The sequence below is a fragment of the Eurosta solidaginis genome, chromosome 4 (genome assembly GCF_040869045.1).
Source record: "Eurosta solidaginis isolate ZX-2024a chromosome 4, ASM4086904v1, whole genome shotgun sequence".
In the NCBI taxonomy this organism is placed as follows: domain Eukaryota; kingdom Metazoa; phylum Arthropoda; class Insecta; order Diptera; family Tephritidae; genus Eurosta; species Eurosta solidaginis.
Window position 1 is genome coordinate 215,165,528 of NC_090322.1, and position 20,381 is coordinate 215,185,908.

The following is a 20,381-nucleotide window of genomic DNA, read 5'->3' on the forward strand; positions in this document are numbered from 1 at the left end:
TAGGAATTTAAAAATTTTTCTCTAAATTAAGCGTTGAGTGGACTCCATATAAGGAAATCAAAGGAAGAGCGATAGCATAGAACGGTGCATCTCATAATCCTGACTTTCGAAATTCCGACAAGATATAATCTCGGAAATTTTCAAAAATCCAGATTAGACACATCCCAGACGGCAATATGCAGACATAAGAAAATAGTGACAAAATCTTGGTGTTTCTAAATCTCAACAACACAAAATCCACACAAGTTTTCTTTAATATGAGAACCTCTACCGCAAGATAAAAATTGAGGAAGTTGAGAAGGATCGTTGTTGGAATTTTGTGTACGGATTTTGCCCTATGCATATATGGGGTTTTTGCAATATCTGCATTATGAACTACGGGAATATGTATTTTGGTCTTGTGTTTCTCTCTCTGATGAAGTCCAAAAATATTAGTTAGTACCTATAATTTTCCTTAGAAGATAGTCTAAGGCTACGACCAGGGACTCGTCGGCTAAAAAGAGGTAGCTTGAATTAACAGCCATACATTGAAAATATTCCACATTAAAGCTTTCTATGGGCACGCGTTTGAACTGTTAAAGTACAGCACTACAAGACTCACTAGCTTTATTGTGCAATACCTTCTAATTTATATTGCTTAAATATAATTAAAGCCAAAACACTTTCGGTTTTTCATTCAGCTTTATATGAAAACACATTAACTCAATCCCTACAGAGTAACTTCGTACGTAAAAAGGTGGACATACCACAAAATTCTTGTTCTAATTGCAGAGTACGTGACGCATAAGTATTCGGTCATTGTGTCAGTATTGCAAATTGCTGGTGGTAATGATGAACGCGTCTACGTGCACATGACATGAACGTCGTATGTGACAGCAACCACAAACATCATTCATTTAAGTTCAAAGGAAAAGTGTTGGATTTTCACAACTAACGTAAAAGAAAATGTAAGCAAGTATGGAAGGATAAGTTCGGGTGTAACCGAACATTACATACTCAGCTGACAGCTTTGGACACAAAATTGTCTTTTTCATGGATACATAAAAATGGTAATACTAAAATCTGCAGCAACTTGCCTTTGCTATCTTTCTTCAGCTATCAATTCGTTTTATTTGAATATTTTTTTTTAAATATTTGGTTAAATTTGAACGCATTTCTTTATCACTTTTTTAAATCACCCCTGAAATATTTTAGAAGCGCTTTTAGTTATGAGTCCGATAAGAGTCCGAAATTGTAGACCAAGGGTGACGTTTTTGGAACGATTTTCCTTCATCCTTTGTCAAATAAGGGAAAACCACCATGTAGGAAAATGAACCTATGGTAACCCTGGAATGTGTTTGTATGACATGGGTATCAAATGAAAGGCATTAATGAGTATTTTAAAAGGTAGTGTCCCTTAGTGGTATATATGAAGGCATTTTCGAGATATCGATCAAAATGTGGACCAGGGTGACGCAGAACAACGTCTTTCGAATACCGCTAATTTATTTATATATGTAATACCACGGACAGTATTCCTGCAACGATTTCAAGGGCTTTTGATTTCGCCTTGCAGAACTATTTGATTTTGTTCTACTTAATATGGTACGTGTCACATCCATTTCTCAAAGTTTTTTATAAAGTTATATTTTGCGTCAAAAAACCAATCCAATCACCATGTTTCATCCCTTTCTTCATATTTGGTATAGAATTATGGCATTTTTTTCATTTGTCGAAATTTTCGATAACGAAAAAATGGAAGTGGGCATAGTCAGATTTCACCCATTTTTAATACCAAGATAAAGTGGGTTCATATAAATACGTGAACTAAGTTCAGTAAAGATATATCGATTTTTGCTCGTGCTATCGTGTAACGGCCGAGCGGAAGGACAGACGGTAGACTGTGTACAAAAACTGGGCGTGGCTTCAACCGATTTCGCCCTTTTTCATAGAAAACCGTACCGTCATAGAAGCTATGCCTTTACCAAATTTCAGATGTATTGGTAAATTTTTGTTCCACTTATGGCATTCAAAGTATTCTAGACAAATTAAATGAAAAAGTGCGGAGCCACGCCTGTTTTGAAATTTTTTTGTTTTTGTATTTTTTTGCAACATATCATTACTGGAGTTGAATGTTGACATAATTTACTTATATACTGAAAAGATAATCAATTTTTTGTTAAAATTTGAATTACATTTTTTTTTAAGTGTTCGTCATCAGATTTTGATAATTTTTATTTAAAACAGATATAGTAATAGAAGTAACGTTCCTGCCAAATTTCATCCTGATATCTTCAACGACTGCCAAATTATAGCTTGCAAAACTCATAAATTACCTTGTTCTAAAAGTGTGCGGTGCCACATTGTCCAAAATTTTACCAATTTTCTATTCTGCGTCAAAAGGTCAATTCACCTACCAAGTTTCGTCGATTTATCCGTCTTTGGTAATGAATTATCGCACTTTTTCGGTTTTTCGAAATTTTTGATATCGAAAAAGTGTGCGTGGTTATAGTCCAATTTCAGTCAATTTTAAGTAGCGATCTGAGATGTGTGCCCAGGAATTTACATACCAAATTTCATTAAGATACATCAAAATTTACTCAAGTTATCGTGTTTACGGACAGACGGACGGGCGTATATGGCTAAATGAATTACCTTTTTCGCCCATATAATTTTGATATATAGAAGTCTATATCTGTTCCGATTAGTTTATGACGTTACGGGGTACCGTTATGCGAACAAAATTTATATACTCTGTGAGGTCTGCTCAGTTGAGTATAAAAAAGCAAATAAGAATGTAATCCAACCTCACTTAATGGACACGTGAGCAAAAAAACTCACCCTAATATGATAAATGCTTAACTTCTGTTACCTGTTGTTCTCTAATTCATTAACTTTAGCAAACATTTGAATATTATGCTTAAATAATAACATACATAAATTTTTTTTATTTGCATGTTGACTTACGTGTCCAGCCAAATTAAAATAACTATGATTCGTCATATTGACCACTGTTGTCTTGCTAGTCAATGCTGTCATGTAGACGTTTAGTATATTTTCTCTAGAAAGCGCATAACGCACAGTTGCAAATACATTTCCTGGATAGCCCTCGCTTTTGTCCGGTGAGATAAGACAAAAGGTAACACCATCTCTATGTATTTCCTTTACACCCCATGGTACTCTACTAAAACTATTGAAGCCACCATGTATATGATGTTTGCCCTGATTACGGGTAAGTTGAATTTCCTGGCCGTCGAGACAGAATTGCCCTCTGTGAATACGATTACACACACGACCGACAGTTGCTCCAAAATATGGATTTTCAGCGCTTTCGTAACCTTTATAGATATAACGAAATAAAAAAGAAAAATACAAATAAAAATGAATGCTAAAATAAGAAACTTAATTGTGCAGAGAATCGTAGTCGTATCTTAACCGTTTTAAAACAAAAAGCAAGTACGGGACACGTCTGTCCCAAAGATCTCATACATTTCATGAATTAAGCAAAAATCTCATTTGGTTCGCGTAATCCGAATAAAAGGTATGGTATGTTTCTATAAAAATTTGAAAAATACATAAAACAAATTTGAAACTTCTTTTGAAGTTGTGTATTTGGCATTTGGGTATAGGTTGTAAAATATTTTTTGCAGAATTATCTGTAGTATAGAAAGTTAGATAAGCCAACTCTGAAACAGGCTACGTATATTTGCCCATCGGAAGTGGCAAAATTATATTATCTGGGTCCCGTGGAAAATTCTATTGATGGGGCCCTCTCAATAAAAATCGTCACGTTGCACACTGGTCGGAGTTGGTGGCCAAAAATACTTCCAGTAGAAATATCAACGTGGAACTTTGGTCACAGCTTCACAAATATGTGAAAATTATTTTTTCATAAAATTTGTGCGGGTGGTATTTTCATACCGACCCACAACCACCCACTTTCACCGCATGCATACAAAATGTAAGTAGGTGTGGGGGGAAAAGTGGTAAGATGCAATAAAGAAATTAAAGTTATTAAAAGACCTTGCATACATAACAATAACAAAACAACAAACACACACAAAAGTTTACATTTGCATATCGTCGACTGGATAAAATGACGTGGTATGTTACACGTGTAAGAACACTGTCGCAAAACATAGTTAGTGGCTGAAAATGGCAGCTCATATTAACACTTTAGAATCTTAAAACTTTGATTAATAATAATATATAAGTGACAACGTGAGGATTGGTGAGGAACCCATGTAAACTTTTATCTGATATTTAAATATTTGTGCAAATAAACACTAATAAAGGCACTGGTGAAATTTTAAATAACAAAAAAAAAAAAAAAAAAAACAAGTAAGGAAGGTTAAGTTCGGGTGTAACCGAACATTACATACTCAGTTGAGAGATATGGTGACAACATAAGGGAAAATAACCATGTAGGAAAATGAACAGAGGGTAGCCCTGGAATATGTTTGTATGACATGGGTATCAAATGAAAGGCATTAAATGGTATTTTATGAGGGAGTGGGCCAAAGTTTTATAGGTGGACGCCATTTAGGGATATCGCCATAAAGGTGGATCAGGGTTGACTCTAGAATTTGCTTGTACGATATGGGTAGCAAATGAAAGGTATTAATGAGGGTTTTAAAAGGGAGTGGTGGTAGTTGTAAATGTGAAGGCGTTTTTCAGATATCGAACAAAATGTGGACCAGGGTGGCCGAGAACATCATCTTTCGCGTACCGCTAATTTATTTAAATATGTAATACCACGAACAATATTCCTGCCAAGATTTCAAGGGTTTTTTATTTCGCCCTGCAGAACTTCTTCATTTTCTTCTACTTAATATGGTAGGTGTCACACCCATTTTACAAAGTTTTTTCTAAAGTTATATTTTGCGTCAAAAAACCAATCCAATCACCATGTTTCTTCCCTTTTTTCGTATTTGGTATAGAATTAAGGCATTTTTTTAATTTTTCGTTATTTTCGATATCGAAAAGGTGGGCGTGGTCACAGTCGGACTTCGGCCATATTTATACCAATACAAAGTGAGTTCAGATAAGTACGCGAATTGAGTTTAGTAAAGATATATCGATTTTTGCGCAAGTTATCGTGTTAACAGCCGAGCGGAAGGACAGACGAACGACTGTGTATAAAAACTGGGCGTGGCTTCAACCGATTTCGCCCTTTTTCACAGAAATAAGTTACCGTCCTAGAAGCTAAGCACCTACCAAATTTCACAAGGATTGGTAAATCTTTGTTCGACTTATGGCATTAAAAGTATCCTGGACAAATTGAGTGAAAAAGGGCGGAGTCACGCCCATTTTGAAATTTTCTTTTATTTTTGTATTTTGTTGCACCAAATCATTACTGGAGTTGGATGTTGACACAATTTACTTATATACTGTAAAGATATTAAATTTTTTGTTAAAATTTTACTTAAAAAAAATTTTTTTTTTAAGTGGGCGTGGTCGTTCTCCGATTTTGCTAATTTTTATTGAGCATACATATATAGTAATAAGAGTAACGTTCCTGCCAAATTTCATCATGATATCTTCAGAGACTGCCAAATTACAGCTTGCAAAACTTTTAAATTACCTTCTTTTAAAAGTGAGCGGTGCCACGCCCATTGTCCAAAATTTTACTAATTTTCTATTCTGCGTCATAATTTGAAGTCACCTACCAAGCTTCATCGCTTTATCCGTCTTTGGTAATTAATTATCGCACTTTTTCGGTTTTTCGAAAATTTCGATATCGAAAAAGTGGGCGTGGTTATAGTCCTATATCGTTGATTTTAAACAGCAATCTGAGATGAGTGCTCAGGAACCCACATACCAAATTTCATCAAGATACCTCAAAATTTACTCAAGTTATCGTGTTAACTGACGGACGCACGGACATGGCTCTATCAAATTTTTTTTCGGTCCTGATGATTTTAATATATGGAAGGTTATATCTATCCCGATTCCTTTATACCTGTACAACCAACCGTTATCCAAAGTTAATATAATCTGTGAGCTCTGCTCAACTGAGTATAAAAAAATAAAGCATAACAAGCTCTATAATTACCTCAAAATGAAGTAAATACCTTTGACTTCAATTTACATTTTTATTTATTTCTATGCAATGATGTTTTATGTATTTTTAAACAGCTTAATCTTTCATTTTATATTTAACTTGCTCACACTGCAAAAACCAACTAATACCATAACATCACTTTTGAAACTATTCTTAAAGAGTATATTTCGAATACAACAAAAGTAAATATACACTTTAAAAGACGAAACATTTCGTGAGAAACTTTTCACTCTGATTTTTTTATTTTTGGCCTACGGAACCGACCACTGTGCGTTGTACTCAGTTTAACTTTAATAAACTTCGTGATTTTTAGCGTACACAACTACACGTTGTATATGTTCCACTAATGACCATAGACCTCCTCTCTTAGGCAAGAGAGAATGGTCTGTAGTCCATGCTAGCCCAATGTGGAGTCCTGAGTGCATTTACAATGAAATAAGAATTTAATTTCAATAAGTTATTTATTAAGAAAACATTTTTTTTTTCGAGATTTCTGTTCCGCAAAAGTGTCTGTAACATCATCAAAGTATAAAGACCGGGCTATAGAATTTTCAATATACAGAATAGCTAAGTAACATAACCTGTCTTGTCTCGTAGGGTTTTTTAAGAAGGTTCTGGTCAATTTAAGTTTCGGAATGATGGTTCGGCACTAGCTGTGGTAACAGGAATTGTAAGAAACAACAGTAATGCAGTGCATACTTCAGGAAAACTGCAAGACATAAAATGATTTATTATTATTAATAAATCAGCAAGGTCTCTAATACACGACGATTTCCATATTTCGACTCTGAAAATGGGTCGAAAAGTGAGAATTTCTGTGGAAAATGATTCAGATATGTCTTTTTCTATATATCTCAGCATATTCTATAGCTTTTTTTTTTTTTTAAATATATCAGTGTCATTTAAAACTTTTAAAGTGGAACGCTGCAAAACAATGGAATTTGGAACGATTTCAAGATGTCCAATACTCGATAAAATGTGTTAACTTTGAACAAACTTCCAGGTTTTAGAGATGCTCACTTCGAAAAGCTTATCAAAAGGGCATTTAAGAATCATCTGGCGAGTACTAGAAAATTCAGAGATGACGAACCATTCTTCTGCTACATTATTTGCTTCTATTTTAACATATTTAAATTCATGTCGCTGCCTTTCCCATTCTTCTAGACAAATTTCAAACGCTTTAAGACATTTGATCGGTGGCTTTAGACTGAAGTGCTTTAGCGACTGCATCGATAGTAAGTAGGATCTTGCAATGGAAAACCAATAACATAGCAAAATTGTAATTTACGCACTCATTTCTGAGTGAAACAGCTTCATTTCTTTCATCTGATTTGCAATTGAACGGAATGTTTTCGTTAGCGTGTTTTGGAAAGGGTTCAGAAAAATTCTTCTACAAAGAATTAAAATTCATTAATTTCATTTTTTATACCGTCAGCGGATCAATTTTAAAACAAATATTTGTTTTCATTTGATACTGAAGAATAATTAAATATTGTATACATTCGCAAAAAACAATTTTTTTACATTCATTTATGCCTTTACACAATTTTGACAAATATTCTACTTCCATTTCATTTATACAAATGAATGATTTTTTTTATATATTCTTAAGCAAACATTCCCCTATTTATCATAAGTATTTCAGCAGATATGTATGTGTTTTGCGAGGGCTATTGCGTTCTCGTTACCGTGCTCTGAGGAACATAACCAACCTATTTTTGAGACACGATAACCTAAAGGTGTGGAGATTCAGATTTTAGCGTAGCTTCAATGGATCCACTCCGAAATATTCGTCTACTGTTCACCACGATGGACGCCTGTAAGGGCATAAGTGGTTTGCTTTATAAAGTGACGCGTGTATTACAGAGTTCTCCTTTAGATTTTGGACTTGCAATATTGAAAACAGTTGCAATGAATTGCGAAACGAAAAAACGTCGTATGAGCCTATCACCTTTTCTTGACGACCTTGACAAACGTAAAAATGCTATGACAAGCATATGAAATTCAATTAAACAGTTAAGAGATTGTTGATTGAGTCGCTAACTATATTTTTTCTTTGTTTTGTAAGGATAGTTGGTAAAGCGATGAAGGCTCTCTCAACAGACACCCGACTAGAAGGAACTGCCAATGATATCTCCACCAAGGCACGAATGTCCCTGTCCGCCGCAGGGTCTTTCCAGTATTCGAGAAAATTGGTATGAAATGGAGTCATGTCATGATAAGCCAACTTCTCCAGTTTCTGTCGAATGGTTATGTATGTTGGTATTGTATCACTTTGTTGTAGATTATATTCTTCCTCTAAATCTCCATAAGGATCATAAGGCTGTATATTTACAAAGCTAGAAACTGTGTCAATGCATGCTTCATTAGAAAAGTTGTTAACTGATATTGTATTTGCATAAGTCTTCAATATATGTGACTGAAAATTGTAATAATATGTGCCTTGAATTTATAATTAAACAGTAGGTATCGTTATATGGCTGAAGCAATCTCTTAAAGTAATTTGATCGTCAAAAATTATAAAGGGCATGTTTTGTAATTCTTACTAAGCCAATGAAGCAGTTCCAAAACACCTCCCTGCTTAACTTTAATGATGCCTTCCTTAACTGACGCTTTCTTAACAGATCTATTTCCATGAAATTTGTACCAAAATTATGAACTGTTTCATAATGGCGCTTTATTTTTCCCAAGAGATATCCTTTTAATAATTTTTTACAGCGAAGACGCTTACACAAATTTGTGTCTGCGTTGAATTGCACATTTTTTAATATGTGAAATTCTGCCCATTCTAAACACTAGTTCACACAAAACACCGTGTAAAAAATGTTTACGTGTGAGCAATGAAGGAAACTCTTTGGAGAATTAAAACAAATGTTTGTTTTTCAATTAACTCGTATTACAAATGAAAAGATAAATAAAATAAATATCAAACATTTGAGAACAAACTCCTGTGCTTTCTCAAAAAATTCCACTTTTTAAAATTTTTATTTGTGACTAGCAGACCTGGCAGACGTTGTTCTGCCCTAAATTTGGCCTATCTGCATTTTTTAATAAGCTTTTCCGTCTAACTCTGCCCTCCCCCACCCCTCTTCACTTTTTCCTGATCCTTTTCATCATCATTTTATTTCTTTCTCAGTATCCTTCTACTTCTCTCTTTTTTCCTCCCTCACCTTCTTCTCATTCTTCTTCATCCCTTATTGCCTGTCCCAGAGGGTGGTATGTATTTTGTTCCAGTCCCAGTCCCAGTCCCACTCCGAGTCTCAGTCCCGGTCCTAGTTCTAATCCCAGTCCCAGTCCGTCTCTGGTTAACTTCCTGGAAAAAAGCATCGTAAATACTAATATAGGCAAATTTATATACCAAATTTTCAAATTTTGAATTTTTTCTGAAAAAAAATCATAACTCAAGAATGGCTAAACCGATTTGGGATTTTAAAACCAACTAACCATCATCTATCCTTCCTGTATCTTTCCTAAAAATTTCATGCCAATCTTTCTATCCGTTCTCGAGTTATGGAGTGACAATCAAAATGTACACTTCTTTTTATATATATAGATAGTAGTTGCACCTGTACTCCAGCAGTATAAATTTTTCAATACATTTCAAATATTTGGGAATTATAAGAACAAAAAAATTTGAAGCAAGTGTTTGTTATAAAGAATAATTTGTAAAAAAAAAAATGTAATTTCAAACATTCTGTGAACCCTGATTTTTGACTTCAACACACCGAACTTTTAAAGAAAAAACGATATCATAACGTCCTGTCCATCTAGTTGGGTTTAATGTTGTTAATGTTATTGAAGTTAAAGACTCACTTTCTTTATTACATCTAAAAATTGATAAAATATTCTATCTTTTGATACTATGTCCAAAAAAATTATAAATTTGTTAAACAGTTTAAAAAAAAAATTTGTATATCAATAGTTTGGTTGAAATGCTTAACGATTAACTTGTAATTGTGTTATAGTCTTAAGTTGTCTCACTTTGGATTTTTAGCATAACTTAGAAAACATAAGTTTCAAATTAAATAAAATGCTCAGGTATATGGTAAAAAAACATTTTTGAACTCCTCTGTGGCCTCTTGGCCCGGGGCCCTTTTGGGTCGAGGGCCCGTGGCATTTTGCCAGCACTGTCACCCAATTGTTACGCTACTGCCCATGGGAGAGTTGGTAAAACTAACTACTGCGTCAGAGAATAACAATCTTTGAGCTTTATTAATAGGAATAGAAAATTGGAGGCACTTAAAATGGAAAGCCATATCAATGAAATCCTTGGTAATAAACTTTTTGTTTTCGAGATTTCCCGATAAAATTAACTGTTGCAGTCACATTCGGTAAAAATTTTGTGATGATAAACCTTTTCCCACTACATAAGGATGGAGGATTCAAATTACGAAATAAAATTAGATTGCTAAAAATAGATTGATAAACTGTCTAGATCCCTGGTAGTTTTGCTTAAATTTTGGCATTAATGATATTAAAATCAGCATTTTTAGGTGCCAAAAATTCCCTTTCTCGAAGCCATTTATAGTTTGTACAATAGATTCGGGAATACATAAGTTTTAAAGCTTCAGGTGACGTTTTAAGCTCGCAAAAATTTGAAGGAGAAGAAAGGAAATATTGTAGTGGAGTAACCGGAATTTCGCCATAACCGACTTCAAAAAGTTCTTTTAGCAAAACCTTCTGCTGAAGTGTCTCCGCCAAATGTTGAGAGAGAGAGTAAATTGTTTTACGTAATGCCATAAATATGACGATTTTAATCACGCCTTCACATCATCTGATTATGTTCCTTCCGGAATAACTGGCAGAACTTGTACGAAATCTCAAGCAAGTAAGAGGAAAGTACCACTTCTGGAATGAACAATTCCCTATAGTCATTAAGGGTGTGTTCTTAAGCTTCTAACGACTGTTTGTGAGCCATGGTGCACTAATCCAACACGATAAGCTTAAATGTCTCAAGAACCTCACTTTGTTCTGACATTTTGCTTTTATTGCACATCGGTGTATAAAATGTTTGCATACATAGTGGTAATTTAAATGCGGAGTGAGCTATACGTCCACCACACAAAAGGCCGCCCACGATTTCTGAGGAGGCAACTGCCACAGTGATTTGAAAACATGTCTTTTCCGGTGCTTTCAGAGGCATCCAAAAATACCAACCCTAAAGATTATAAACCCCCAAAGATTGATAAACGTTCAAAAGGAATAACAGCCAAACCCACGTCTGAAATCAAACTTTAGGTGATAAAATAATCTACGTTAGTACGGCAGCCATTGTTCTGAAAAATCGCATTTTTAAGGAAGGTGTCTCAGCTCCTTTCCCCAATTGAAATATTCCATTTGTGTGAGAGGTGCCACAACCCTTTCTTCCTCATCCAATATTTTCTTGGAGATATTAGGGATTCGCCTCGTATGCCACGCTCCTTTTATTTATCGAAAATATTTTTAGCCCTTGAGCATTGGTGTGCTGGGCGGAGTTCGCTATCACCACACTACAATGGTCGCCATATTTGACAATTGACTGGAGCTTCCATCACTCAATCACTTTTTCTTTTGTAATACAATTCTTTGATAGCAGCCTTACTGCGGATAGTGATTTGGACCGGCAGACTGGATGGGGTGGCTAGTGTTATCACGAATCGATCCGCTTGCGCTACGGGAAATAGTGGTTGGAAAGCGAAGGAAGTCAGTATGAGCAAGCATTCAACAACTCGAAGAAAAGCTCTGGGTAATCGGCGCCTGGTCAAAAATAACTTTAGGGGCCAAGGTAAAAAGTATGTCTCTTAGACGTCACTTGAAGCATGCTCATGAATAGCAGTTTCCGAAGATTGACGGGGCCAGAGGTCTAGTGAGGAAAAAGCATCCTCGAATAGTTGAGGTCGGGAGGGGTGGTGATGCCGGCACGTTCAGCGTAATCATTAAACTAAGAGACGCCATTACCCTGGTAGTGATAGGGCTAGACTCGAGGCAGTGGACTGGATGGTGATTCGACCGAGGGCTTGAGTGTGCCTAACTGATTGCTATTTAGAGCCAGAGAAGATTATAGAATTGTTTTGAACTATCCGACAGTCAGGTGGCATTTATTCGACAAATCTTAATTGTCAATAATCATTACGGCTTTGACTTGTCACTTTACACCAGAAGTCCACGCGATACGCGAAATCCCTCTTGATGCAGCTGCATTGAGGATGAAATCATTGACACTCTTCATGCTTAAATGGTTAGCTTTTGCCAGAAATATACGAAATTATTTTGGTAAAGGTCAAGATCGATCTTACTTGAAACAAAATCGTTGCCAAGCAACGGTTCTCTAAATAGCTATAGCTTACGTCGTCGTAATCTTATACGGCATCATAACGCACTATCCTGTTGTGAGCTTCTTGTTTCGAGTGGCCTGCCACTTAATCTAGCATTTCACAAATTTGCCTGTAGAAACCAATTCACGGTATTGCTGTTAAGTTAAAAAATTTGACACCCATTCTAAGAAGATAAGCTGTTTTCCCAGTTGAATATTCGCTTTTCCAATGTTTACTCATTTGCGTAAAATTGAATTCCCATCTCAGCTTAAGCTGCTAAAGCAAACTAAGGGTAATTGAAACAAGCACTGAAAATTCGAACCTTAATATATTTGTTATACCCAGCTGTAATTGTACACAGGGTATTATAACTTTAATTGGATAGCGGTTAAAAAAAAATAGATGTAAGGTGCGACAACCTCCGAAGGGATCTAAGGCCGAGCTTCTCTTCCAACTTGCGTCGTGCCCCTCTTGATTTTCTCTACAAATTGGCCGGACGGGACCTACATGTTTTATGCCGACTCCGAACGGCATCTGCAAGGCAGATGAGTTTTCACTGAGAGCTTTTCATGGCAGAAATACACCCGGAGCGCTTGCCAAACACTGCCGAGGGGCGACTCCGCTTATAAGAATTTTCTTCTAATTGAAAAATCTTATTTCTAAAATTTTGATGTTGCTTTGACCGGGGTTTGAACCCAGGTCATACGCAGCACGCTACCATCACACCACGGTGGTCGCCCGGTGGATAACGGTTGGTTGTACAAATATAAAGGAATCCAGATAGATATAGACTTCCACATATCAAAATCATCAGTATCGGAAAAAAATTGATTAAGTCATGGCCGTCCGTCCATCTTTCCGTTAACACGATAACTTGAGTAAATATTGAGATATCTTCACCAAATTCTGTAAACGAGCTTATTTGGAGCTTAAATAGATTGGTATTTAAATCGTACGACAACCACGCCCACTTTTTCGATATCGAAAATTTAGAAAAGAGGAAAAATGGGATAATTCAAAAAAGAATAACGCTAAGCTAATGAAATTTGGTGGGAGGATTGGTTTTATGACACAAAACATAAATCCGAAAAAATTTTGGAATGTGGGCATGGCACCATCCACATTTATAAGAAGAAAACTTTGAAGTTCAACAAGCTGTAAATTAAAAGGCGTTAAAGGTATTACAATGAAATTTGGCAGAGAATCTATCCTTGCGAAATTATATAGGCTGAGTGGAGATAATTAAAATTGGTTAAAGACCACGCACACTTTTCCAAGGGGTCTAATCTTAACAAAGGTTGCAATAATTCTATAGTATTTATCTGCATTTGACTGATGATATTCTACCTCAGTAGTGGCATGGTTGAGCTAAGTAAGTCAAAACTTAAACAAATTTTGAAATTGGGCATGATCCGCCCCTTTTTAAACGGTTTTATTTAGCTTGACTCTGTGTAGCGATGTAGGGAACATAATTTTGTAACTGAAATTTAAATAACTTTTCGATAAGCTTGAAACTTGGAATATACTTCAGAACCCGATGACAATACAATAATAAAAAAAAAATCCGATATATGGCGCATGGATCGAAATATTTCAAAAAATCGTATTTGTGATCCGATTTAGCTCATATTTGGAACACATAGTACATACATAAATATAAAGCGACCTATGACCAAAATCTCCGCCAGGTGACGCAATGATCGAGATATTAAAAATACTCGTATTTGTACTCCGATTAGGCTCATATTCAGAAAAAGTACACTACTCGACAAAAAAAATCTCCAAAATTAAAATAGACCTTTCCTAAAGTAAAATTTTCTCCTGATTCCGAATATGACTTCCATTTTCCTGTGGCAGATCTAGTTTCCGAGATATCGGCGAAAATATGAAGATTCCCATTTTTGCAGAACACTTTATATAGGTAGAGCAAAAATTTGTAATATTCATTTTTTTCGTTTTATACTGTTGAATTATACTTTATACTAATTCCCATAAACATTTCTTGCCTTCACCTCCTTTCAGTATCTTCAGTAGTTTGGCCACTATGCCAAAAAATGTTGAAGAAAATTAAAAAAAAAACGAAATTTTTTACAAAATTTCAGATTTAACCACTTTAAAATCGGAAAAATTTTATGGACGAAAAAAACTTAGCATTCCTCTGTTGTAGGTAATTTAACTACGAAAATTTTAAGCTTACCCGTACAACAATCCGACGTGCCATTGAGACTATAGCTCCGTTAACTTGCAAGCGTCTATCCTAAAATTTTAGTATTACTATGATAAAATTGGCGAGACATTATTTGCGCCTCCTGTAGATTAACTTTAATGAGATGGGTATCGGGTAAAGGTCATAACATGAAGTTTGGTGTTCCAATGATGTGGACTGAATCCTTTAACCACGACCAGTACTATTTTTGCGTGGTAGACCTTAAAGGTAAAACGAGAAAAAAGAGGAAATTAATAAGTTATCCAAATGTGGCATCAGCTAAAAAACCAAAACTACATGACCATACCTTACCCATACCTAGGCCGCCTATAAGTTTTGAAGCCTCAAGTGAAAGTGACTCCGAAGCAGATAATTCAGACAGAGAACAAGAAGGAGAGGTCCCACATCGAGTCTCACAAGACGAACCTAATGACTTGGCCAGAGATTTGAAATTATCGAAATTTGATAGCGAAGTTCTAGGATCTCTTTTGCAGCAATGGGGCAGCCTGGGCCCTTCGGCAAGTACTTCCAAGTTTCGAAATAGACACAAGACTTTCTCTCATTTTTTTACTAAAAGTGAAAATATTTGCTACTGCAATGATGTTCAAGGTTTATTTGAAGCACTAAAATAAGAAAATAAAGTGCATTATTGGCGCTTGTTTATAGACAGTTCAAAGCATAGTTTAAAAGCAGCATTACTGCATAAACTAATTCGTTACCGTCAATGCCAGTGGCACATTCTGAGAATACTAAAGAAACTTATTTAAGCATATCCAATTTACTTGAGCTCATTCAATATAAACAATTTAATTGGAAAATTTGTGCGGACTTAAAGGTAAGCAGTTTCGGTGATACAATTTAAAATAAATAGTATATGAAATATATCCCAGGTTGTAGCTATAATTCTCGGAATTCAAGGAGGTTTCATTAAATATTGCTGTTTTCTCTGTCTTTGGGACAGTCGTGCTATCGCTTTTAGTAAATTTCGAACGAGTTATTTTACCAGCAATTCACATGAAATTAGGATTAATGAAAAATTTTGTAAAGGCTTTAAATAAGGACGCGCCATCCTTCCAGTACCTAACGAAATTTTTCCCTAAAATAATTTAAGACAAATTAAATGAATGTATATTTGTTGGTCCGCAAATTAGAAAGTTGCTGAAAGACGAAAATTTTCCGAATCATTTATCATCAGTAGAAGCAGCGGCTTGACACAGCTTTAAGCAAGTCGATAGTGGATTTCCTGGCAACAACAGAGATCCTAACTATAGATAGATGGTCAAAGCCTTGTTGAAAAACTACAGTGCTATGAAATGCAACATATCCCTCAAAATGCATTTTTTGCATTAAAATTTGGATAATTTTCCCGCAAATCTAGGTGCTGAAAGTGATGAACAGTGTGAAAGGTTTCACCAAGACTTCATGATTTTTGAAAAGCGTTTCCAAGGCTTTTGGAATGAAGAAATGATGGGAGATTATTGCTGGACAATAATACGGAAGACAAGCTCAGAAAATTATAAACGGGTAGTTAAAAGTACCCACGTCCCTCACTATTGCCCACCACGGTAAAATCGATCAATTTGACTTTTTTTAGATGTAGATATGTATGTATTTGATGTTGTTGTCGTTGTTGTTTTTTACTGAATTGCTGATTTGTACTCATATTAAGCAATTGAATACAGTTTAACGTGCAAACATATGTCTGTAATAAAACGTTATAAAAAATATAAATCGTAGTTCGGATAAAAATTGACTCTATAAAAAATTGTAGGATAGATGCTTGCAAGTAAACGGGGGTATAGTCTCAACGGCACGTCTGATTGTTGTATTGGAATGCTTAAAATTTTCGTAATTAAATTACCTACAACCTAGGAGGGCTAACTTTCGTCAATAGAATTTTTCCGATTTAAAAGTGGTTAAATCTGAAATTTTGTAAAAAAAACTACTGAAGATACTTAAGGGAGGTGAAGGCAAGAAATTTTTATGAGAATTAGTATAATGCATAATTTATCAGTTTAAAACGAAAACATGAAAAATACAAATTTTGGCCGTACCTATATAAAGTAGTGTTCTGCAATAATGGGAATTTTCATATTTTCGCCGATATCCCGGAAACTAGATCTGCCAAAGGAAAGTGGAAGTCATATTCGGAATCAGGAGAAAATTTCACTTTAGGAAAGGCCAATTTTATTTTTGGAGACTAAAGTTGATCAAAATTTGTTGAGTAGTATTATTAGTACATGAATACAAAGCGACCCATGGCAATGAATCGCCGCTAGGTGGCGCAGGTATCGAGGTATTCAAAAAGATCGTACTTGTGCTCCGATTAGGCTCATATTTGGAACAAATATTACATACAGTCCGGTAGAAGTGACATCAAAATAATTTGGAGTTCGAGGAAGGACAAGCATACGTGGCGCTGATTCGAGTAAAGTCTTTGGAAGGATTATGTATTTAGGGCTTAGATTGTAGTAAATTGTCAGGAAAGAGTCCTTGTAATAATGAGTCAATAAATGAACTAAATAAAATGAGAAATAACAGGCAATTAAATAAAGACTAAAAACTTGAAAAAAAAAAAAAAATGTTAAGTTAAACAATACTTTCATGAAGTAATAATAATACTAAAAGCTAGAAAATAATTAGGTGTGTCCTAGGTAATAGTCACCACACTCCTCATCAATCTAGGGCGTTGATCAGACAATTAAATAAAAGTGTTGGACGCGTCAAATTTCTATTGATAATCATATGTAAGACCAACTGAACCATAATAAGGTTATGCTTCGCCTCACGTTTTTAGAAATTTCCCGCACCCAACGCTTCTATTTAATTGTCTGATAAACGCCATAGATTGCTGTGAATTGGTCACAAGACATATTATATTAAGGCAAGTTTTATCCAATATCTTTTTTATTTCATTTTATAGCTACAGCAAACGGGAAATAACGAAATCCCCACATCTGAAGGAACATTGAATTTTTACCCGCTCAAGCTCATTACTAGACTGTTTATCCTTTTTGCTTATTTTGAACGAAAATGGGTTCAGAATAGAACCAAAACAAATAACTACATCATTTCCAATGCACAGCTGGGTATGTAATGTTCAGTTTCAATCGAACTTAGACTTTCTTATTTGATTTTTAAAATACATTTTTGAAGAGAGCGTGCACGTACTTACATGTACATATGTGAAGAAATAAGTTGAAAAACATAGGTATTTAATACAAGTTAAAAAGGTTTAAGGTCAATTTAAAACAAGTAAGGAAGGCTAAGTTCGGGTGTAGCCGAACATTACATACTCAGTTGAGAGCTACGGAGACAAAATAAGGGAAAATCACCATGTAGGAAAATGAACCTAGGGTAACCCTGGAATGTGTTGTTTGTACGATATGGATATCAAATGAAAGGTGTTAATGAATATTTTAAAAGGGCGTGGGCCTTAGTTCTCTAGGTGGACGCCTTTTCGAGATATCGCCATAAAGGTGGACCAGGAGTGACTCTAGAATTTCTTTGTACGATATGGGTATCAAATGAAAGGTGTTAATGAATATTTTAAAAGGGCGTCGCCATAAAGTTGGACCAGGAGTGACTCTAGAATTTATTTGTACGACATGGGTATCAAAAGAAAGGTGTTAATGGGTATTTTAAAAGGGAGTGGGCCTTAGTTCTATAGGTGCCCGCATTTTCGAGACATCGCCATAAAGGTGGACCAGGGGTGACTCTAGAACTTGTTTGTACGATATGGGTATCAAATGAAAGGTGTTAATGAGTATATTAAAAGGGAGTGAGCCTCAGTTCTATAGGTGCATGAATTTTCGAGATATCGCCAAAAAGGTGGGCCAGGGTGACCCTAGAATTTGTTTGTACGACATGGGTATCAAAAGAAAGGTGATAATGAGTTTTTTAAAAGGGCTTTGGCCTCAGTTCTATAGGTGGACGCCTTTTCGAAATATCGCCATAAAGGTGGACCAGGGGTGACTCTAGAATTTGTTTGTACGATATGGATATCAAATGAAAGGTGCTAATGAGTATTTTAAAAGGGAGTGGGCCTTAGTTCTATAGGTGCACGCATTTTCGGGATATCGCCATAAAGGTGGACCAGGGGTGACTCTAGAATTTGTTTGTACGATATGGGTATCAAATGAAAGGTGTTAATGAGTATATTAAAAGGGAGTGAGCCTCAGTTCTATAGGTGCATGAATTTTCGAGATATCGCCAAAAAGGTGGGCCAGGGTGACCCTAGAATTTGTTTGTACGACATGGGTAGCAAAAGAAAGGTGTTAATGAGTTTTTAAAAGGGCGTTGGCTCAGTTCTATAGGTGGACGCCTTTTCGAGATATCGCCATAAAGGTGGACCAGGAGTGACTCTAGAATTTCTTTGTACGATATGGGTATCAAATGAAAGGTGTTAATGAATATTTTAAAAGGGCGTGGGCCTTAGTTCTATAGGTGGACGCCTTTTCGAGATATCGCCATAAAGTTGGACCAGGAGTGACTCTAGAATTTATTTGTACGATATGGATATCAAATGAAAGGTGCTAATGAGTATTTTAAAAGGGAGTGGGCCTTAGTTCTATAGGTGCACGCATTTTCGGGATATCGCCATAAAGGTGGACCAGGGGTGACTCTAGAATTTGTTTGTACGATATGGGTATCAAATGAAAGGTGTTAATGAGTATATTAAAAGGGAGTGAGCCTCAGTTCTATAGGTGCATGAATTTTCGAGATATCGCCAAAAAGGTGGGCCAGGGTGACCCTAGAATTTGTTTGTACAATATGGGTATCAAATGAAAGGTGTTAATGAGTATTTTAAAAGGGAGTGGGCCTTAGTTCTATAGGTGCACGCATTTTCGGGATATCGCCATAAAGGTGGACCAGGGGTGACTCTAGAATTTGTTTGTACGATATGGGTATCAAATGAAAGGTGTTAATGAGTATATTAAAAGGGAGTGAGCCTCAGTTCTATAGGTGCATGAATTTTCGAGATATCGCCAAAAAGGTGGGCCAGGGTGACCCTAGAATTTGTTTGTACGACATGGGTAGCAAAAGAAAGGTGTTAATGAGTTTTTAAAAGGGCGTTGGCTCAGTTCTATAGGTGGACGCCTTTTCGAGATATCGCCATAAAGGTGGACCAGGAGTGACTCTAGAATTTCTTTGTACGATATGGGTATCAAATGAAAGGTGTTAATGAATATTTTAAAAGGGCGTGGGCCTTATTTCTATAGGTGGACGCCTTTTCGAGATATCGCCATAAAGTTGGACCAGGAGTGACTCTAGAATTTATTTGTACGATATGGATATCAAATGAAAGGTGCTAATGAGTATTTTAAAAGGGAGTGGGCCTTAGTTCTATAGGTGCACGCATTTTCGGGATATCGCCATAAAGGTGGACCAGGGGTGACTCTAGAATTTGTTTGTACGATATGGGTATCAAATGAAAGGTGTTAATGAGTATATTAAAAGGGAGTGAGCCTCAGTTCTATAGGTGCATGAATTTTCGAGATATCGCCAAAAAGGTGGGCCAGGGTGACCCTAGAATTTGTTTGTACGACATGGGTAGCAAAAGAAAGGTGTTAATGAGTTTTTAAAAGGGCGTTGGCTCAGTTCTATAGGTGGACGCCTTTTCGAGATATCGCCATAAAGGTGGACCAGGAGTGACTCTAGAATTTCTTTGTACGATATGGGTATCAAATGAAAGGTGTTAATGAATATTTTAAAAGGGCGTGGGCCTTAGTTCTATAGGTGGACGCCTTTTCGAGATATCGCCATAAAGTTGGACCAGGAGTGACTCTAGAATTTATTTGTACGATATGGATATCAAATGAAAGGTGCTAATGAGTAT

At 35.8% G+C, this 20,381-nt stretch overlaps 1 protein-coding gene across 1 annotated transcript in view; it reads right to left on the bottom strand.

Annotated features, from left to right (window-relative positions):
* The window catches only part of LOC137249047 (galactose mutarotase-like), a 97,946-nt gene that overhangs the window by 55,351 nt on the left and 22,214 nt on the right, over nt 1-20,381 (bottom strand). The window contains exon 3 of the mRNA XM_067780157.1: nt 2,947-3,317. Within this exon, the coding sequence (XP_067636258.1) occupies nt 2,947-3,317 (371 nt within the window). The remainder of the gene's footprint in view (nt 1-2,946; nt 3,318-20,381) is intronic.